The sequence below is a fragment of the Tenrec ecaudatus genome, chromosome 6 (genome assembly GCF_050624435.1).
Source record: "Tenrec ecaudatus isolate mTenEca1 chromosome 6, mTenEca1.hap1, whole genome shotgun sequence".
Taxonomy (NCBI): Eukaryota; Metazoa; Chordata; class Mammalia; order Afrosoricida; family Tenrecidae; genus Tenrec; species Tenrec ecaudatus.
Window position 1 is genome coordinate 119,863,489 of NC_134535.1, and position 17,530 is coordinate 119,881,018.

General features: G+C 50.8%; 2 protein-coding genes across 2 annotated transcripts in view; one reads left to right on the forward strand and one right to left on the reverse strand.

Annotated features, from left to right (window-relative positions):
• The window catches only part of DUSP16 (dual specificity phosphatase 16), a 93,914-nt gene extending 86,815 nt beyond the window's left edge, over positions 1-7,099 (forward strand). The window contains exons 6-7 of the mRNA XM_075552047.1: positions 1,099-1,222; positions 3,418-7,099. Of these exons, the coding sequence (XP_075408162.1) occupies positions 1,099-1,222; positions 3,418-4,594 (1,301 nt within the window). The 3' untranslated portion in view covers positions 4,595-7,099. The remainder of the gene's footprint in view (positions 1-1,098; positions 1,223-3,417) is intronic.
• Positions 7,100-16,046: 8,947 nt separating this feature from the next.
• On the reverse strand, positions 16,047-16,428 carry LOC142451179 (small ribosomal subunit protein uS10-like). Its single transcript, XM_075553093.1, has one exon. It carries the CDS (start codon positions 16,415-16,417, stop codon positions 16,088-16,090), a length of 330 nt encoding a protein of 109 aa, XP_075409208.1. The 5' UTR covers positions 16,418-16,428; the 3' UTR covers positions 16,047-16,087.
• Positions 16,429-17,530: the final 1,102 nt, after the last annotated feature.

Sequence of the window (17,530 nt, forward strand, 5' to 3'; positions counted from 1 at the left end):
ACTGGATTGGAAAACATCACAGGACGTGGCTCCTTACTTTTTCCCTGTGGCGGAAGTGTGGGCACTCCAATCCATACCTAATTCAGTACTTTGAATTGGTTTCTGTTACCCTTTGAAAATAAGAGTTAGTTCTTTTACAAAAAGTCAAATTAGGGGGAAAAAAAGTCGAATTAGGGAACTAAGCCCCGTAGTATTTGTCATCTGGGGGGGGGGGATTTTCTAGAGTAGCCGTTCTCAACCTGTGGGTTGCGACCCCGTCGGGGGTCCAACGGCCCTTTCACAGGGCTCGCCCGATTTATAGCAGTAGCAAACTTACAGTGATGAAGTAGCAATGAAAATCATGTGATGGTTGGGGGTCCCCACACACGAGGAATGGCATTAAAGGGTCGCAGGATTAGGAAGGGTGGGGAGCACTGCTCGGGAAAGCATTGTCGGTACTTGGTCATTCAAAACGAGCGCTCTCTGTTTGCATCTTTAAGGAAGGCTCAAGTTGACCTCAGGGTCTCCATCTTAAACTATGACAGCTATCGGTGAACTCCTCAAGGGATTCCGGTTAAAACAATTGCACACGGGTACACAGAAGCTCAACAGTGAGCACCCCCGTCCGCCCTGCAAGGAAGGAAGGTGTGTTCATGCAGCGTACATTTACCTCTTTAAGATAAGGATGCTGTTTCCATTGTGCGTCACAGTGTTCTGGAGAGCAGTTGGCTCTGATCTTAGCCAAAACTACAATTCCAGAATCTTTTTAGGAGGCAACATGAGTCCTTCAAGTCACTACAATGACCACATTTTAGGGGAGATAATAGAAAATAGATACATGATAACGTCACCACCTCATGCTCTTCTTCCATAGGAGCTCATGCTGTTACTAATTCATATAAAAGGAATTTTACCAAGCAGAAAAAAAACGCACACACATAGGACATGTGAAGTGAGATTGAACCCTTCTGGCCCTCAGCCGTTCCTGTACGTAGATAGACAGGGAGAGAATGTTCCCGACATACGCAGATGAGCTCTCCTGAGCTGTGTCGCTGAAAGGCATTGAGTGAGTGGAACAAAGTTGTCATGAAGCACCTGTTCTTGGTTTGACTCCTGCAGAGAAGGCAAAGGCCTCCAACGGGTGTGTGCTCGTGCACTGCTTGGCCGGGATCTCTCGCTCCGCCACCATCGCCATCGCCTACATCATGAAGAGGATGGGGATGTCCTTAGATGAAGCTTACAGGTGAGGATGGGCTTGGCTCTTGTGTATCTGGGGCTGGCTTTTCATCTGTCCTGGAAGGTGGGGATGCTTGTGGGCTGATAACCGGGTTGCAGCAGATTGAGATCATTTTAACCTCACTCTGTAGGCTACTGTGGATTTGTAAATGGTGTCCCCAAGATTAGAGAAGAATGCATGGTATTTTTTCAGGAGCCCTAGGGATGCTGTGTGGTCAGCTTTGGATTGCTAACCACCAGGTCGGTGGTTCAAACCCACCAGCTGTTCACAGGGAGGAAGATGAGACTGTCCACTCATAAAGATGTACAATCTGTACCACCCTGTTGGATGTGATTGAACTGGGGAATGTGAGATCTGTAGGCGCTCCCAATAAAATTACTAAAAAAATATAATAAAAAAAGTTTTTAAGAGGTACACCACCCTGGAAGCCCCAAGTAGAGTCACCGTGGGTTGAAGTCACTGTGCCGGCAGGGGTAGCACGAATTCCGTCTTAACGTGTGCCACGCTCCTCTGCAGCCAGGCTTCGGCGTGCCCGGGCTAAGTGGAAGGGGCAGACAAGTCCAGGCAGTGATCTCTGCCCCTTTTGTGACCTGAGTCGTTCTCTCGACTCGGGGCTCTCATTTGCTTTAATTGACGTAAATGCTCATGAGGTAATTTCTATTGTTCAAGCCTTCACCAGGAGGGAAAAGCCTCATCAAATAAGTGTCACACCCCACTCACTGAGTAAAATCGCCCACATTCTAGACGGGGCCAGATGTTGCCGTTCCCGGCGGTGTGTAGTGGGGGAAAGACAAGGCTTCCCCCTCCTCTAAACCAGTCTCAGAATCCCACAGGGGCAGTTCTCTCCTGTCCTACAGGAAAGCCAGGACTTGGAATCGACTTGATGGCAATGCACTTGTTTTTCAGTTTGCTAGTATATGGAGTGGCCCTGATGGCACAGTGGTTAAGTGCCTGGCTACCAACCAGAAGGTCGCTGGTTTGAACCCACCAGCCACTCTGCAAGGAAAAAAGGTGGCAGTCTGCTGTGGAACTGGGCTGGGCAGTGGCTCCATGTCCTGCTGCGTGGCAGTGTGGTGGCCGGGTTGGTTGTGGTTGGGGGCAGTGTACGATCTGGACTGGCTGCCCACACCTTTTCTCAAGACGCAGGCAGGCAAGGCCCCTGAAGGGCCAGGCGTTGTTTCCAGGCAGGACCTGAGCCCCTGCTTGTCTTGAGGGATAGGTGAGGTGCTGAGTGTGCGTATGAGCAGATCGCGGGTCAAAAATAGAAACACGTGGGACCGGTCAGGACACTTTGACTTTTCTCTCAAATGTACTTGTTACAGTTGAGCCAGTTGTTTTTCAGGTTTTGTTGACTTGCTGGGCTTTGCTTGATTTATAAGGTGTCCCCCCCCCCTACTTTTTCCGCTTGCTTCCCCATTCAAATGCAAATTTACAATGCAGCTTCCTTCCAGAGAGATCTTCCATGGTGCAGTCAGGTTCAGGGCCCACTGAAGAGTTAGTCAGTCCTCCGTCTGCCTCTCTGAGCCTTTGTGCCCTCATGCTAGCTGTGTGTTGTTAGACTTTGTTTCTTGGCCGGTCACGGAAAGGGGTCCAGTCGGGGTGTGAGCCCAGCCGCATCATGTAGTACCTGTGTGACTGTGGGCAATTTGCCGTAAGGCAGGCCCTCTGTGCGGACCTGTGTGGTGGGGAGAGTAACAGCCACCTGCCTGCAAGTGGCGTGGATAATCGAGCTAGTGCTGTCGGAGGAGCATCCTTGTGATGACTCGCACACAGAGCAGGCTGCAGCTGGGCTCTTCTGTCCTGGTTGGGCACAAGGAGAAGGGACTCTGAGATGGCGGCTCCAGAACTCTGGTCCGCTCCCTTGTTCTCCATCACTGAAGGCGTGGGCTCTCTTGAGAAAGTGCCTAGGGGGACGTGGAAGGTGCACAGTGCTGGGACGTTGAAATTGGCCTCCTGCTGACCGACTTGCTCTTCTCAAGTGCAGTAGAAGCTTTTGGTCTTTGAAAGTGAGGCGGCCGCAGAAGCCCAGGCTAGAGCTCTCCGATGCAGAGCTCCCCCGTAGTCTCAGCAATAAGCCATCTCCCTGCCGCTGGAGACCAGACTGTGGGAGGTCTTTCTACTCGCTCCCTAACTCATCTATCCTCAGCTAAAGTATGGCTTGAATATTCAAATGCTGTTTTTCTTCTTCTCTTCTTCAATAGATTTGTGAAAGAAAAGAGACCTACAATTTCTCCAAACTTCAATTTTCTGGGCCAACTCCTGGACTATGAGAAGAAGATTAAGAACCAGACCGGAGCCTCAGGGCCAAAGAGCAAACTCAAGCTGCTGCACCTGGAGAAACCCAATGAGCCTGTCCCTGCCGTCTCAGAGGGTGGACAGAAGAGCGAGCGGTCCCTCAGTCCACCCTGTGCCCCCTCTTCTACCTCAGAGGCAGCGGGACAGAGGCCTGTGCATCCCGCCAGTCTACCCAGCCTGCAGCCCGCCCTGCTGGAGGACAGCGCGCTGGTCCAGGCGCTCAACGGGCTCCACCTGTCCTCAGACAAGCTGGAAGACAGCAATAAGCTCAAGCGTTCCTTCTCCCTGGATATCAAGTCCGTGTCGTACTCCGCCAGCGTGGCAGCATCCTTGCATGGCTTCGCCGCCTCGGAGGATGCTCTCGAGTACTACAAGCCTTCCGGTGCTTTGGATGGGACCAACAAACTCTGCCAGTTCTCCCCGGTCCAGGAGGTCTCGGAGCAGACTCCAGAAACCAGCCCAGACACGGAGGACGCCAACATCCTCAAGAAGCCCCAGGCACCCAGGCCTTCAGAGAGCCAGAGCAAGCGCCTGCACTCGGTGAGAGCCAGCAGCGGCGGCGCCTCCCAACGGGCCGCCTGCTCCCCGCTGCACCGGAGTGGGAGCGTGGAGGACAACTCCCACGCCAGCTTCCTCTTTGGCCTTTCCACCAGCCAGCAACACCTCGCTAAGTCGGCCGCTGGGCTGGGCCTCAAGGGCTGGCACTCCGATATCTTGGCTCCCCAGCCCTCCACGCCTGCCTTGACCAGCAGCTGGTATTTTGCCACAGAGCCCTCTCACTTCTACTCCGCCTCGGCCATCTATGGAGGCAAGACCTGCCACTCGGCCTACAGCTGCAGCCAGCTGCCCACGTGCAGTGACCAAGTCTTCTCTGTGCGCAGGCGGCAAAAGCCAAGTGACAGAGCCGACTCCCGGCGGAGCTGGCACGAAGAGAGCCCCTTTGAGAAGCAGTTTAAACGCCGAAGCTGCCAGATGGAATTTGGAGAGGGCATCATGTCGGAGAGCAGGTCCCGGGAAGAGCTGGGGAAAGGGGGCAGTCAGTCTAGCTTTTCAGGCAGCATGGAGATCATCGAGGTTTCCTGAGCGGAACGGCACCTGGCGCTTCTAGAGACTGCGCGTTTGCGTCTCGTCACAAACAAGATTCCCTGTAAATCTGAAATAGATATATGTGTATTCAGACATAGTTTTTGGAAAATGGAGTTCTGATGTCCAAGCAAAAGATGGATCCACACAGTTGGTGTTGCTAAATGTCTGCACTCTGGGAGGTGGACCAGCTAACCTCTCTTGGAAGCCTGGGAAGGGCAGATCGAGGCCGATTTCCCCCGAGACTGATGAAGGGTAGTTTGATGCAAGGAATTGCATATCCTCTTGTTCATATATATATATATATATATATATATATGCGCAAGGTGCTGATTGCTTTGTCTTGTGCTTGTGGTGTTCAAGGACAGAACCCCCGCCGGTTTTGTGCTATGCTACAAAGAGGCCTCGATCCTCGTCCGGTCCCTTCCATAGTGCACCTTAGCGCTGAGACTGAGCCAGCCTGTGGGTCAGTTGTGACCCTGTTAGAGACAGAAACCTAACGGTAAAGCCAAAAGAAATGGTGGCATCAGAAGCTGGTCCACAAACGCCAGCTCGCAGAGAGCGACACATGCGTCGTGCTCTGGACAGACCGTTAGGGGACTTGCCAGGATCGACTTCCGAGCATAGCCAGTACCTCAGACAGTAAAGATGGGGCTTTCACCACTCCCCCGGTCTGGGAGCTCGCTGGGTAAGCATTGGGAACAGGTAGGTAGCTAGTCACACCTTTCAGACCAATCCCAAGTGTGGATGCACACAGTTCCAGTTGGGCCCAGATGGAGCCAGTACCTGATTTTTGGTGTGTTTTTCCAACATCTTCTCAGCTTTATGAAGAGACACGAGGGAAGCCATTTAGGGTTCAACTGAATAGCCAGCAATTGGGAAACAATGATTTCAGTTGAAACTGGGGGGCCAAATAGGCCTCCCTCCCTCTGTAGAAATCAGACTTGTTTAAAATGGGACGGTTGGTCCCTTACATAGAGATGAACTGGTTTTCCAGCCAAATGTGAATTTCCTGGGCGTGCAGCAGAGCCGCGGCGCCTTCGAGACCTCAGCCAGAGTCCAGGTTCCCATTTCTGTGTCCCGGCCAGGACGCCCCTTGCGGACATGCTACTATCGAAAACCACTACCAGGGAGAAAGTTGACAGGAAGCTAGAGCAAGGAGAGTAAAGATGCTGCGGACGGCTCCCAAGGAGAGGCAGCAGGGCACAATTAATGTTCTCTCTCTCTCTGCTTTCCCCCCCTCGGCCTGAAAGGAGGGTGACCCGCCTTTCTAGAATTCCTCAGTCTTTACCAGGGCTGAGAGACGGCATTCAGCAAGGGATATTCCAAATGATGGAAGAGCTGGGCTCCTTAGGTGATGCTGCTTTGTAGCTGCTGAGAGTTGAAGTGTTGTCATGAGCCACCTTCAGCCTCGCTGCAGTCGCAGGGCCACGGCCCCAGCAGCGCTCACCGGTGGACCCCGCGTGGCGGCGGGCGCTACGGGGTGATTCGAACCAGTGCGCGTCTGGTCTTCAACTTTCTGGCTCGGCTTGTGTCAACGCCGCCACCGACTGGGCCTCCTGGGAAGTGTTACTCCTTGTCAGCAGCTGCTGGGGGGGTCGGCGGGGCGGGGGCGGGTGGCCCCTGTTCTTTACTGTAAGGGTAGCTAGTTGCTGACTCATATCTCAGGTTTTTCGATGTTGAGACATGGAGCGTGCTTTGACTAGACGGTGACTTAGCGTTTCCCGTGGTGACTGCCGAGCCCGGCGTGGAATGACGGGCGGAGGATGTGCTCCCCGGTCGCGCACGCACAGCGCGCTGCCCCCGGGGGTCAAGGAGACCCAGGGACAGCCCTGCGGAGTCATCCGAGTTCGTTTCCATAGACGCGTGTGTTGCAACTTTCGATGTAATCCGACGTTCTCAGGCTTCACACAGCCCTTTCTGATGTGTCCCCTGGTGCCGCAGCTCTCTGCTCCCAGAGCCTGGTCCCGACGGGCAGACACATGGAAGCAGTAGCTCCAGGGTGTGTTTCCAGGAGGGCTGGGCACCTGGGTGTGGACGCGAGAGCAGTTCTCTCAGCAGAAAGCTGCCTCGCATCGTCTGAGGCTTCCTGGAGCCGCGGGGTCCCCTTCCTGCCTATAATTGTGACGCAGTCACACAGGACAGCCTTTCGTTCTTGATTGCTAATGTCAAGTCACCCATTCCTGGAATCAAGACTCCCCTGCCAAGCAGGGGGCAGCCTGGGCGGCCTGGCTGCCCCGTGGCTGGCCCTCCTCCACATGCAATCGCCCGGGAAGCCCCTGAGTCTTACGATATGGACGGTGATGTTAAAGAGCAGACCTAGACTTTTCGGTGAGAGATGCTGGGAGGTGGTGTGGGACACTGTAAAGCTGGGTGGAAGGACTGTATAAATGTGTCATATGAATAGTGTTCTTTTGGTGTAAGGCAAGCTGTTGAATGGTTCAGTTGTGCAGTTCTCATTTTCATGTGTCATGTATGTTAATATAATGAAATAAAATCAAAACTGGTACCTGTTTATACATAAACGTGAGAAAGGACCTCTGTTTTCAACTTGACTATAAACTTGGTGGGGCTGCCCTGTCCCAAGTCGTCAAAGGAGGCAGACCCAAAGCCTGACCCCCTAATCTCACATAATGAAGATTTAGCCCCTAACCGAGTGGTGGTATCACCAGACTCCTCATACGCCCATCTCCTTCACAAGAACCACTGGACCGTTAGCCAACAGTTTCATGCCAGCTCATTCTGGTACGTACGGTGGGGAGACCTGAAGCACTGGGAGAAAGGTTTTCTGAGTGGTCCGAGGACACGCGTGTGATTCTGTCGGTCTTTTGGGAAGCTTGAAGGAGCAATAGTGAGCAGCATGCAGTGTGCATCTAGTGACCTCTGCTAATAAGTGACACCAGGCATGATGGCCTGACGTACACGTGGGTGGGCTTTCCTTCCTGGAAGCTCCATTTCATCCGTTAATAAGGAATCGTGGATTAAATGAGCAAAACATTTGCCTTCCGTGCAAGCAGCTGCAGCCATGTCTGGAGCAGCACAGTGACTTCAGTGAGTTAGCGAGGAAGGCTCTGAGTTAGCTTCACAAACATGTGAAAGCCAGGAGGCCGAGCTAGACTCGATCCTGCAGGAAAATCGGGGCGTGGGGAATGGGATAGAGGAAGAAAGTAGTCTGATGTCATGAGGCTCAGGAACGCCTAAAGGTCGAGCCAGTGACCTCCTTCCTTACAAGCTGACGATCACAGCCAGAGCAAGTGGGCACTGCAGAGGACTAGCGTGGGTTTGACACCGGTCAGACCAGGGCTTGGACTACCGGGAAGGGCGGGGGGACGGGGAGTAGGAGCAGCACTGACAGAGCTGAGGGGTGCTGGAGCCAGGCTGGAATGGGTTATGGATGAGTAAAGAGCGGATGTGACAAATCGGGCCTATGACTGAGCCTATTTGCCAAAAGCCTTCTACCATAAAATCTCCACTGGTGTTTTATTTAAAATACTCCTGGCTTTGTTTCTTAGTGAGACACTAAGCAGGGATGGTTTCCATCTAGTCCATAAAGTTGGTCTAGGTGCTTTCCCCCTTTGATATCTATAAGTGGGTGAGGGAGGTTATTTCTAGCATTCTGCGGATCCCATTCCTCCTTGAACAGGGTAATTACCCTTGGTGATAGCTTTAAAGTGTTGCAAAGCCCACTGGAAAATTACAGCACTGTCTTCAAGTTGTTTACAAGTCAGTCATATTGTTGTAATTTATGTGCACAGACATCAAACTGTGTTTACATAAAAACAGACGTTTCATTCCTTTGGCTCTAGCCGAGGCACTAGGACCAGTCAGCGAACACCCTCCCACCGGAAATACAGAATGTGACCTTGGAGGAGGAGGGTTGCAGGCAAGCAAACAGATCACAACTGGGAGAGGGGTGGTTCAGCTGTGGTCTCGGGGCTTTCAGTCAGTCAGGGAATGAACGACAGTGTTAATGCCTGGGTTAACAGTGCCTGGTTTCCAAAAGCCTGGAACATAAACCATGCCTCACGATGTAATAAAAAGTAGCACTAGGAATGAACTTTGGTGAAAAAATCAGATTGGGTCATCAGCAAATTCCATCAGGTTTCTTCCAGTGGTGGCTGTCAAGTCCTCACTGGATACCGCTGGTTCAGGAAAGCCACGGACGGCGCCTCTGCACTGGAGCTGTGGCGCGAAGCTTGTGAACCCTGTGGTGGTCTGGCTGTCATTCCCTCTGTCACCATGACATCGAAGCTTAGGACGTGAGTTTTAGATGCTTGGTGCGGGACTGAGCAGAACCACTTCGAGCAGCGTGGAGGGTGGTGCAGGGGGGAGTGCATTGCTGACTTAAAAAGCCTTAGTGGGCAAGATGGCCGTAGTGGGCAAGATGGCCGTAAATTTCATCAGAGCCGAAGGAAGTTTTCAGGCTCCAGATTGCCAAGACGGTGGGCTAGAGCGTACAGTCTTCAGACTCACGAGGACCCCATCTTTGTGTAACTAGCTTCATCCCGCCAGCTCTTTTCCTGTAAACGGCTGCCTCCCTGGATTGCAGGCGATGGGGTAAGCCCGACGCTTGTTCCACTTGTAGGGCAAATAGCAAAAGTGCACGGCAGGAGGGAAGCCAGGCTGCCTTCCACACTACTGAGAAGAGTCCGAGTGTGGCAATAGGGCTCTAGTGTGCATTGTGCTCGAGAGGACGTGCGATCGATCCTGAGCCCCACAGCCAGGCAGCAGTGGGCAGGGCAGCGTGGTGTCTGACACAGACTAACACCAATTCTTCCACTCTTGGAAGCAGTGTGGACCCCAGATCTGAGAGGCTAGAGGAAGTGTAGAAAGGGGGCAGATGAATCAGAGATGGGCTTAAAGAACAAAGCCACCGCCCCTGAAGCAGCGCCAACCCAAGATGACACGCTTGCTGCAAGTGTGCCCACACTCCTTTCTGTGGGTGCACATCAAGCTCTTGAGAGAGCCACTGGGGAAAGAGCTGTTTTTAAACAGGGTCGTGTATACACTGTCCTCACAACCTGTACTGCCCTTTGTCAGGCACAGCTGGGTCTTCCCAGCCTCCTGAGAGGGGCCTCCTCTGGGAGGGTGTGTATGGAGCAGAGGAAATGGGTCCACACTCCTCTGCACCCAAGAGGAGCTCCTTCCTTCATGCCAGTATCCATGCCACCATGCATCCCTTCCCAAGGCGAACATTCGCTGTGTCCCCTTAAAAATATACAAGGTAGAAGCGCCGCACAAAGCCTTCTCCCCATGAGCCACGTCTGAATTTCTCTGGGCATTTTCCTGTCTACACTGAACGATTCTCTCACATCTGCATCCAAGCAGTTCCCACCCACCGTTTCACAAATCCTGACGCTACCCTTCATGAACACGGTAATATCACTTAACTAGGTTCAGGAGGGAGAAACGCTTGAATGATAAGATATCTGGGAAGAAGTCATTGACTGCAGTTAAGTGCACACCATAATGTAAAGTGTTGTCTGCGCTGGCAGCAGCTCGGGGCTTCTTTGGGTAGGTGCCATAATCATGCATCTCTGGTTCAATCTCTGGTCCCACTTAAAACTGCATCTGGCATGGCTTCAGAACACATCAAATCCGGCGAGAGGCCTTCACAGTGCCACAGCCTGGGGCGGGGCAGTAACTGAGGGGTAGTTGGGGCAGTGTTGTATGCCAGCCCAGGGACAAGCTGACCGGCACAGTGTCACACGTGAGGTCTTGGGAACGGGGCAAAAACAGGCTTCTAGAAGCAACATGAAACCGCGAACAGTAACAGCAGCTCTCCGATCACTGGAGGAGCGCATGAAGGATCCTGGCTCCAAGGACCAACTGGAAGTTGAGACGAGGGCTGAGCGGTGACGGTCATGGAGGTGCACTGCAAAGGCTGTTAGTGAACAGCTACGGTGCAGAAGGGCAGGTGGACGGGATGGAAAACAAAATTCCTTTGCTCAAGAGTAAGGAATTTTACTCCTGGAAATCCACAGGAAGAAAAAAAAAAGTTCACCTTTCGCTTTCTCACCCGTTGTTGATATCAACCTTCTGACATTACCGTACTACTGACTGAGTATTCTCTGGCTCTGGCTGAGGTAAACAAACCAGGAGACGGTTTCCAGGTCCACTAGGATTTTAATACATGTTTTCTCACAGCTCTCATTTCGGAAGGCTCTTGCGTCTCTCTGGAGCCTTATTAGCAGAGGATAAAGCTAGCTCAATCCTGAAAATTCACACACACGACAAAGGACACACGCACGCCAGTCCCAGCACCTGAGTCAGTGGTAACACATCGAAGGACAACATGACGAGCCCACGTCTAGGAAAAGAGCAAAGCACTGCCCAGAGAGTCCTACACACACACACATACACAGGCGCGCGCACACATGCACACACACACTCATTTCCTGAGGGCACTCCTGTCAAAGTAGGGACTTCTCAACATGATTTTGAAATTTGCTGTCATCATCTAAGAACAAGAAACACATTAGGACAAAAGTAAGTTACAGATAAATGCTGAGGAAACAGGATGTGGAATCTATAAACTATAAAGACTTTCATAATATCGATAGCGTAACTTGCTATTAGCCTCCTACAATATTGGTTGTAAATTGATGTGTACCTAAATAGTGTGAAGTCCAGCTTCTACCAACTCTCCCCTTGAACTAGTACAGCAAGGCCTCTGCAGTGTAGGGATTTGAGTGTTCTTATGTGTAGGTTGACAGATTGATAGGTTGTAAAGCAAAACAGGTTCTTCAAGGAGAGAGCCATTGGATGCCAGTGAAATTTGTCAGTCAAAGGTAAAAAGGTTTTCTGTTGGGAGCTAGAAGTTAGTCTCTACTAAGCCCATTGGGCAAACCTGCTATAAGGGACCTCTTTAAAGTGGTTTAAAATAAAAATAGACACCATTTTAAGGACTAAGTTGTACATGACCCAAATGATGGTATTCTTAGTTCACTCATAAACATGTGACCACCACTGTAGCTTTCAGTGTGGGTGACAACTCAATGTAAGGAAGCCCAAAATCCTCACAGCTGGACCCATAGGTGACACCACAATGAATGGAGACAAGGTTGAAGTCAAGGATTTTGTCTTGGTTGGATTCACAACTAGTGCTCATGGAAGCAGCAGGCAAGAGATCTATAGAGGGACTGCATTATGGAAATCTGCACTTCTTTAAGAGCATTGAAAAGCAAGGATGTATCTTTGAGGACCAAATACCCAAACCATGGAATTCTCTAGTGCCTCATATGCATGTGCACGTTGGACATTGAATGAGGAAGACTGTAGAAGAATAGATGCATTTGAATTGTGGTGCCGGAGAGGAATATTCAAAGTACTATGAACTCTAAAAAGGAAAACAGATCTGTTTTGGAAGAAGTACGGCCCAAGAGTGCTCCTTAGAGACAAGGCTGGCAAGACTTTGTCTTACATACTTTGGACATACTGTCAGGAGAGCCCAGTCCCTGGAGAAGGGCCGTTTGGTAAAGTGGAGGGGCGGTGAAAAAGAGGAAAGCCCTTTATGAGCTGGATTGATGCCATGGCTGCTTTAGGCACAGGGACAATTGTGAAGATGGGATCAGGCAGTGTTTTGTTCTGTTGTGCAGAGGGTCACTAGGCATCAGAGTCGACTCAATGGCCCCTAATAACAACCTATGCATATAAAAGTACGACAATGAGTAAGGATAAAGAAAATGCTAAAAAGAAAGGGCACTTCTGAGATGGAGTGTTGGTGAAGAGTGAGCATTCCAAGGACTAGCAGAACAATGGACCCATCTGTGTTGAGAGCTGTCCAGCCAGAAGCAAGGATGGAAATATAGCCTTGGGATGAGCTCGTCCCTCGAGAAGAACAAATGCCTGGTAAAGTATAAAACACAAACTCACTGCCATTTATGACCCTACAGGGCAGAGGAGGCCTGCCTCTGTGACTTTCTGAGTTTACAGGAGTAGAAAGCCCTGTCTTTCTCCCACAGAGCTGGCTGTTGGTTTCGAAGTGCTGACCTTGTGGGGTGCAGCCCCAAATATAACCACCGTGTCACCGGTGCTCCTTTGGGGTCAGTGAACCAGAAAGATCCTCAAGAGGCTGATCGACACCCTGGCTGAAATAGGCTCAAACACGGCAACGATTGTGCGCCTGCGGGAGGGAGGACGGGGCGAGTTCTGCTCGGCTGGACACAGGGTGTCTGAGAGTTAGGGTCAACCCGATGCTGCCAGACAGCAGCAACTCCGCCGACCGAGGCCCAGACGCTGCTGTGCGACCCCAGCCCAAGATGCTCCTCGTGGTTGCTGAAGCAGCAGCACCGGATGTGGATGTGAGGGCCGGAAAAGGCAGGAGCGCCCATCCGGAACAGCACTAACGAATAGCTGCCCCAAATCCCGGGAGAGATTTCCAGCCAGGCCTCTTTATCGGATAACTCTACACTGCTCCTTACACCTGATGCATCCCGTAGGGACACGCTAGGACCATAGAGAACTAACCAATAGAGGGACCCAGCACAAATGTTTCCTGAAATAGCAAATCACTTCGATTTCTAGAACTTATCAGGAAAAAGTATTGAGTTGGGAAAGGGCTGGTCACACCATGTTACCAGGTAGAGTTCAATCAGCAAAGCAGATCCATTAGGAACAATGTGGAATACGGGAACTGCTCAGAGTATTTAACATTAAACAACGGACAAGGGGGCTTCAAAGAGTTACTAGGAAAATGGAATTTTCCATGTTTTGAAACTTTGTACACACCAGTAATACCCGTGGCCGTCAATTCTGACCCCTGGTGAGGCTTCATGTGTGTTAGGATAGCCCTGTGTCCCAGGGGCTCTCTGTGGCTGGCACTCGATCTCCAGGCCTTTCTTCTGAGATGCTTCTGGGTAGATTCAAACGTGCAACCTTTCAGTTAGCAGCCAAACATATGCCCTGTCAGTGCCGCCAGGGGTTCCTAAGCAATTGCAAGAGCTGGTAAAGCATGCTCAGTCCCTCTGTCCCTCTGCTGATCCTGAAGTCACAGTGCAGCGTGCTGGGCAGGAAGCGGGCATGCAGTCTGAGAGGGCAAGGGCAGCTGGCCTGTGAGCAACAAACAAACGTGGCATTAGCCTTCGGCAGAACCCACCCTGGTGTCTCCTCATGTCCAAGCCTTCACCTTTGCTGTGAGGTGCCTTTAAGGATAAGCGAGTTCGCATCCCTGGCCTGGGATTTGGAACTGCTGGAGGACTCGCCCCTCAGGGGATGGGGGCCCAGCTGTTGTCTGAAGCAAAGGTACAACCGATACATGAGAACGTGAGACGGAGCAGGGCCTGCGCCATCTCTGCCAAATCTCATGCAAATCTCGACTGTGGCCAAGCCTAACCCAAAACAAACAGGGAATTCTGAGAAGTACAGTTCGGCTGAGCCAAGTTGACACATTGCAAAACCGCCACACTCCATAGATATTAACTAGAATTTCTTCCAGAAACATGGAATTTGCCTATTCCTCTTACTTATCTATCTACTTGGGACGCAGATCTATGTCAATATCAAGGCTGTCCAAATTCTTTACGGAAAAAAAAAGTTGTTGGAGGGTGAGCTGGCTGGCTGAGAAGCATCTTAACACTGTGCTAGGAAGGTCTCTCTTTCCACCATGCTTTAGACCATAAGCTGCGGAAACTGAGAAAGCTCAGCCCCCTATAGGCGCAGTCAGCAGCCCAGTGTGCGTCTTTATTTGTAAACCACTTACAGTGCACCTTGAGTCCTGACCTATTTTTAGGGCTCAACGACCAGACCTTCCTCCTTTGAAGGCTCTGAGTGTTCCTTTCTACAGAGCGGGCTCCTGATGCTCCAGGAACTCCAACTAGTATGACCACAGGGAAAGGTACACTTAAAAATGCCCCATCCTGCAATCTAGAAAGAAATACCAACAGAAATCTCCCAACTGGTTTCTCAGTTTGAAATCATTGTCTTACAAAGGGAAAAGACAGTGAAGCTGGTAGGAGGAACCTGGTCTACCAATGTCAGATATTCAAATGCACCGTCAAATTATCAATATTCAAGCAGTCGTTTAAAACAAACAAAAACCGGTATGAGGCAGCATGAAGAGAATGCCGATGGACTATCAGCCAGAATTAGATTCTTAATTACATGGAAATTTAATACATGATAGAAACGGTACTTCAAAATAAAAAGATGGCCTCAGTTGCCACCACATTTCATAGAACCATCTTTGCTGGGCAGTCACTTCCTGGCCTTCAGAACATTGCTTTGATGCACATTCTCAGCTAGCCAGCTCTATAAGTAAGACCTGGACCACCCTAAGGCATCAAGACAAAGTCCTTTTGCCTGGGTGGCCACTGACAGGTGAAGGTATGGCTTCACCTCCCCCACCTCATTGCTTCTAAGGGTTACTCCCCAGGTTGCCCTGTGACCACCTGCATCTCCACAGGCTGAGCGACTCTTTCCCAGCTTCCTCCTGCAGCCCCAAAGAGGGGCTGTAATTTCCAACCATGATGGGGTCTGACCACCCTTGAGGCTCTGTCCTTGCCTCTGGGTCCAACTTGTCACAATGCACAACCAGGATTGTTCTGGTCTTTAGAAAAGCCTGTGGGCTGCTAATTCCGCCCCCACCCCCCAATTTCTGAATTTAAAAAGAAAGTTTCCATATGGCTTGGAATGCTCCCTTTCTTCTGTCATACAGCTTTTTGTTTTGTTTTGCTTTACCGCATAAATTTCATTCTAGGTTGAAAACCTCCCTCCAAGGGCAAGGTAAAGTGCGGAGGAACGCACAAAGAGACTGGACCATAGGCCAGCCACAACCAGAATCAGCCCGACCCCCACCATCATAGGGAGTACCACAGAAAATGAAAACAAATCATCTGCTGTGGGAAAGGAACTGACCTACCACACCACACCCAGAAGGAAGCTGAAGCAAAGGAAGGCGGAAGAACGGAGCGGAGCACACCGGGGCCCACCAAGCTCAGAGGATGACAGCCCAGCTCGAAGGGCCCATCATAGAGAGGACCATACAGCCGGCCCCACGGCGAGATGCGACATCCTACACTGACCCATGGCCCTACACGGGGCAGCACCTGAGACACAGTGGGGGATGTGCGACTGAGCTGACCCCACCGCACTGAGACAAAACACTGGGGGCGTGCAATGGAGCGGTGGGAGAAGCAGAGCAAGGAGGTCCCGAGGGAGTATAAAGGATGTTCTTTGGGGCCAGGACATGGAACCCCATCAGACTTGTCCAGAAAGCACTCCTAAAGGTCAACAAACAGACCTCAAACTACTAACAGGTGTTTTGTTTGTTTTTTGCTGTCTTTTTGTTTTGTTTTTTCCTTTTTTTTCTCTCCTTTTAAATTTCGTATGTCAGTGGCTTTTTTGTTTGTCAGTGTTTCGGTGTGGCTGCTGTTGACGCCATGTTCTTATGGCCACTTTGGTGCTGTCAAAGCCATCTGCATTTTTTTTTAACCAACAGATAAATCAATTTATTAAAATAGTTGATTTAAGCATCTGCAATGGTGACTTCAACCTCTACTCCAGGCTCAATACTGATGAAGTGATCTGCTTCACTATCTCAGACGGACTGTGCAAGTCAATGAGACGCTTGTGGATCCTCATCTGGAATCGATCCCAGGTCTTAGAACCTTCCCCACAGGGAGTTTTCCTGGTCGTAATTCTCAGAGTCTTGGTAGGCATCCTAACTGGTCCCTTCACGTTCAGGTTCTTCTCCTTAGCCCCTCTGATCAAGTCAGCACACACTTTCCCCAAGGATTTCACGTTGCGGCTGGTCAGAGTAATTCTAATTCGGTGAATGGCCACCTCTGGTTCCACAGGTGTCTTTCCCGTGTCCTTAAATGCCATGGCGGTGGGGCGCTTCCTGACCGACTTGTTCCTTGGTGAGAGCGAACAGCGGTGAGTCAGGAATGGGACAGAGCACTGTGGGACGACCGCCACGGCTTCCTCAAAGAGGCCATCTGCATTTTTATGCACCTATTACTATATCTGCAGGTCCACCTAGATAAGATAGGCTGAACAACAATGTGAGAAGAAAATAATGGGACCTATGGTCCCGGAGGGACATGAGAGTGTGAGGGATAGGGAAAGGGAGGAGGTGTTGGCCAACCCAGAGATAAGGGAAAAAAAACGAGTGGTTCAAAACCAGTGGAGGGAGGGGATGGGAGGACTGGTAGGGAGTGACCAAGGGCAAGGTAACTGAGAGGAACTACTGAAACCAGAATGAAGGCTGAACATGGTAGTGGGAGAGGAGGGGAGCGTAAGGAAATAGAGGAAAGGAGTAGGAGGGAAAGAGCATACATAGAAGCCTAAATACAGACATGTACATATGTAAATATGTTTATGTTTATGGGGGAAATAGACCTAGGTGCATACATTTATAGGTTCAGTAGTAGGGTAGCAGGTGGACATTGGGCCTCCTTGCGCACACTCCAATACAATAGCACCTTACTCAGCTAAATGGTCATTCCATGATACCCACCTTCCCGACATGATCACTGAAGACAGATGTGTACATAAGCAAACATGGTGAAGAAAGATGATGGTGCCCAGCTATCAAAGATATAGTGTCTGGGGTCTTAAAGGCTTGAAGGCAAACAAGCGGCCATCTAGCTCAGAAGCAACAAAGCCCACAGAGAAGAAGCACACCAGCCTGTGTGATCACGAGGTGTTGAAGGGATCAGGTATCAGACACCAAAGAACAAAAACCATCATTGTGTGAGTACACCTAGGGTTGCTTATGCCAAGCCCAAAACTATCAGGGCGGTGTGGCATCCTGGCCTCGGAGAATTCCCTCTATCCCGCGGGGCTCTCTGTTCCAGTTCTTGGCGTAGATCGGTCCCTAAATCCCATTTGTGTGGAGTTTAGTCCTTTTAGAACATCTATGATGTGAGAAAGAAGAAGTGCACGTATCTCCACGGTTGTTTCCATGTTTTCACGAAAGAAGGGCAAGGGCTGCAC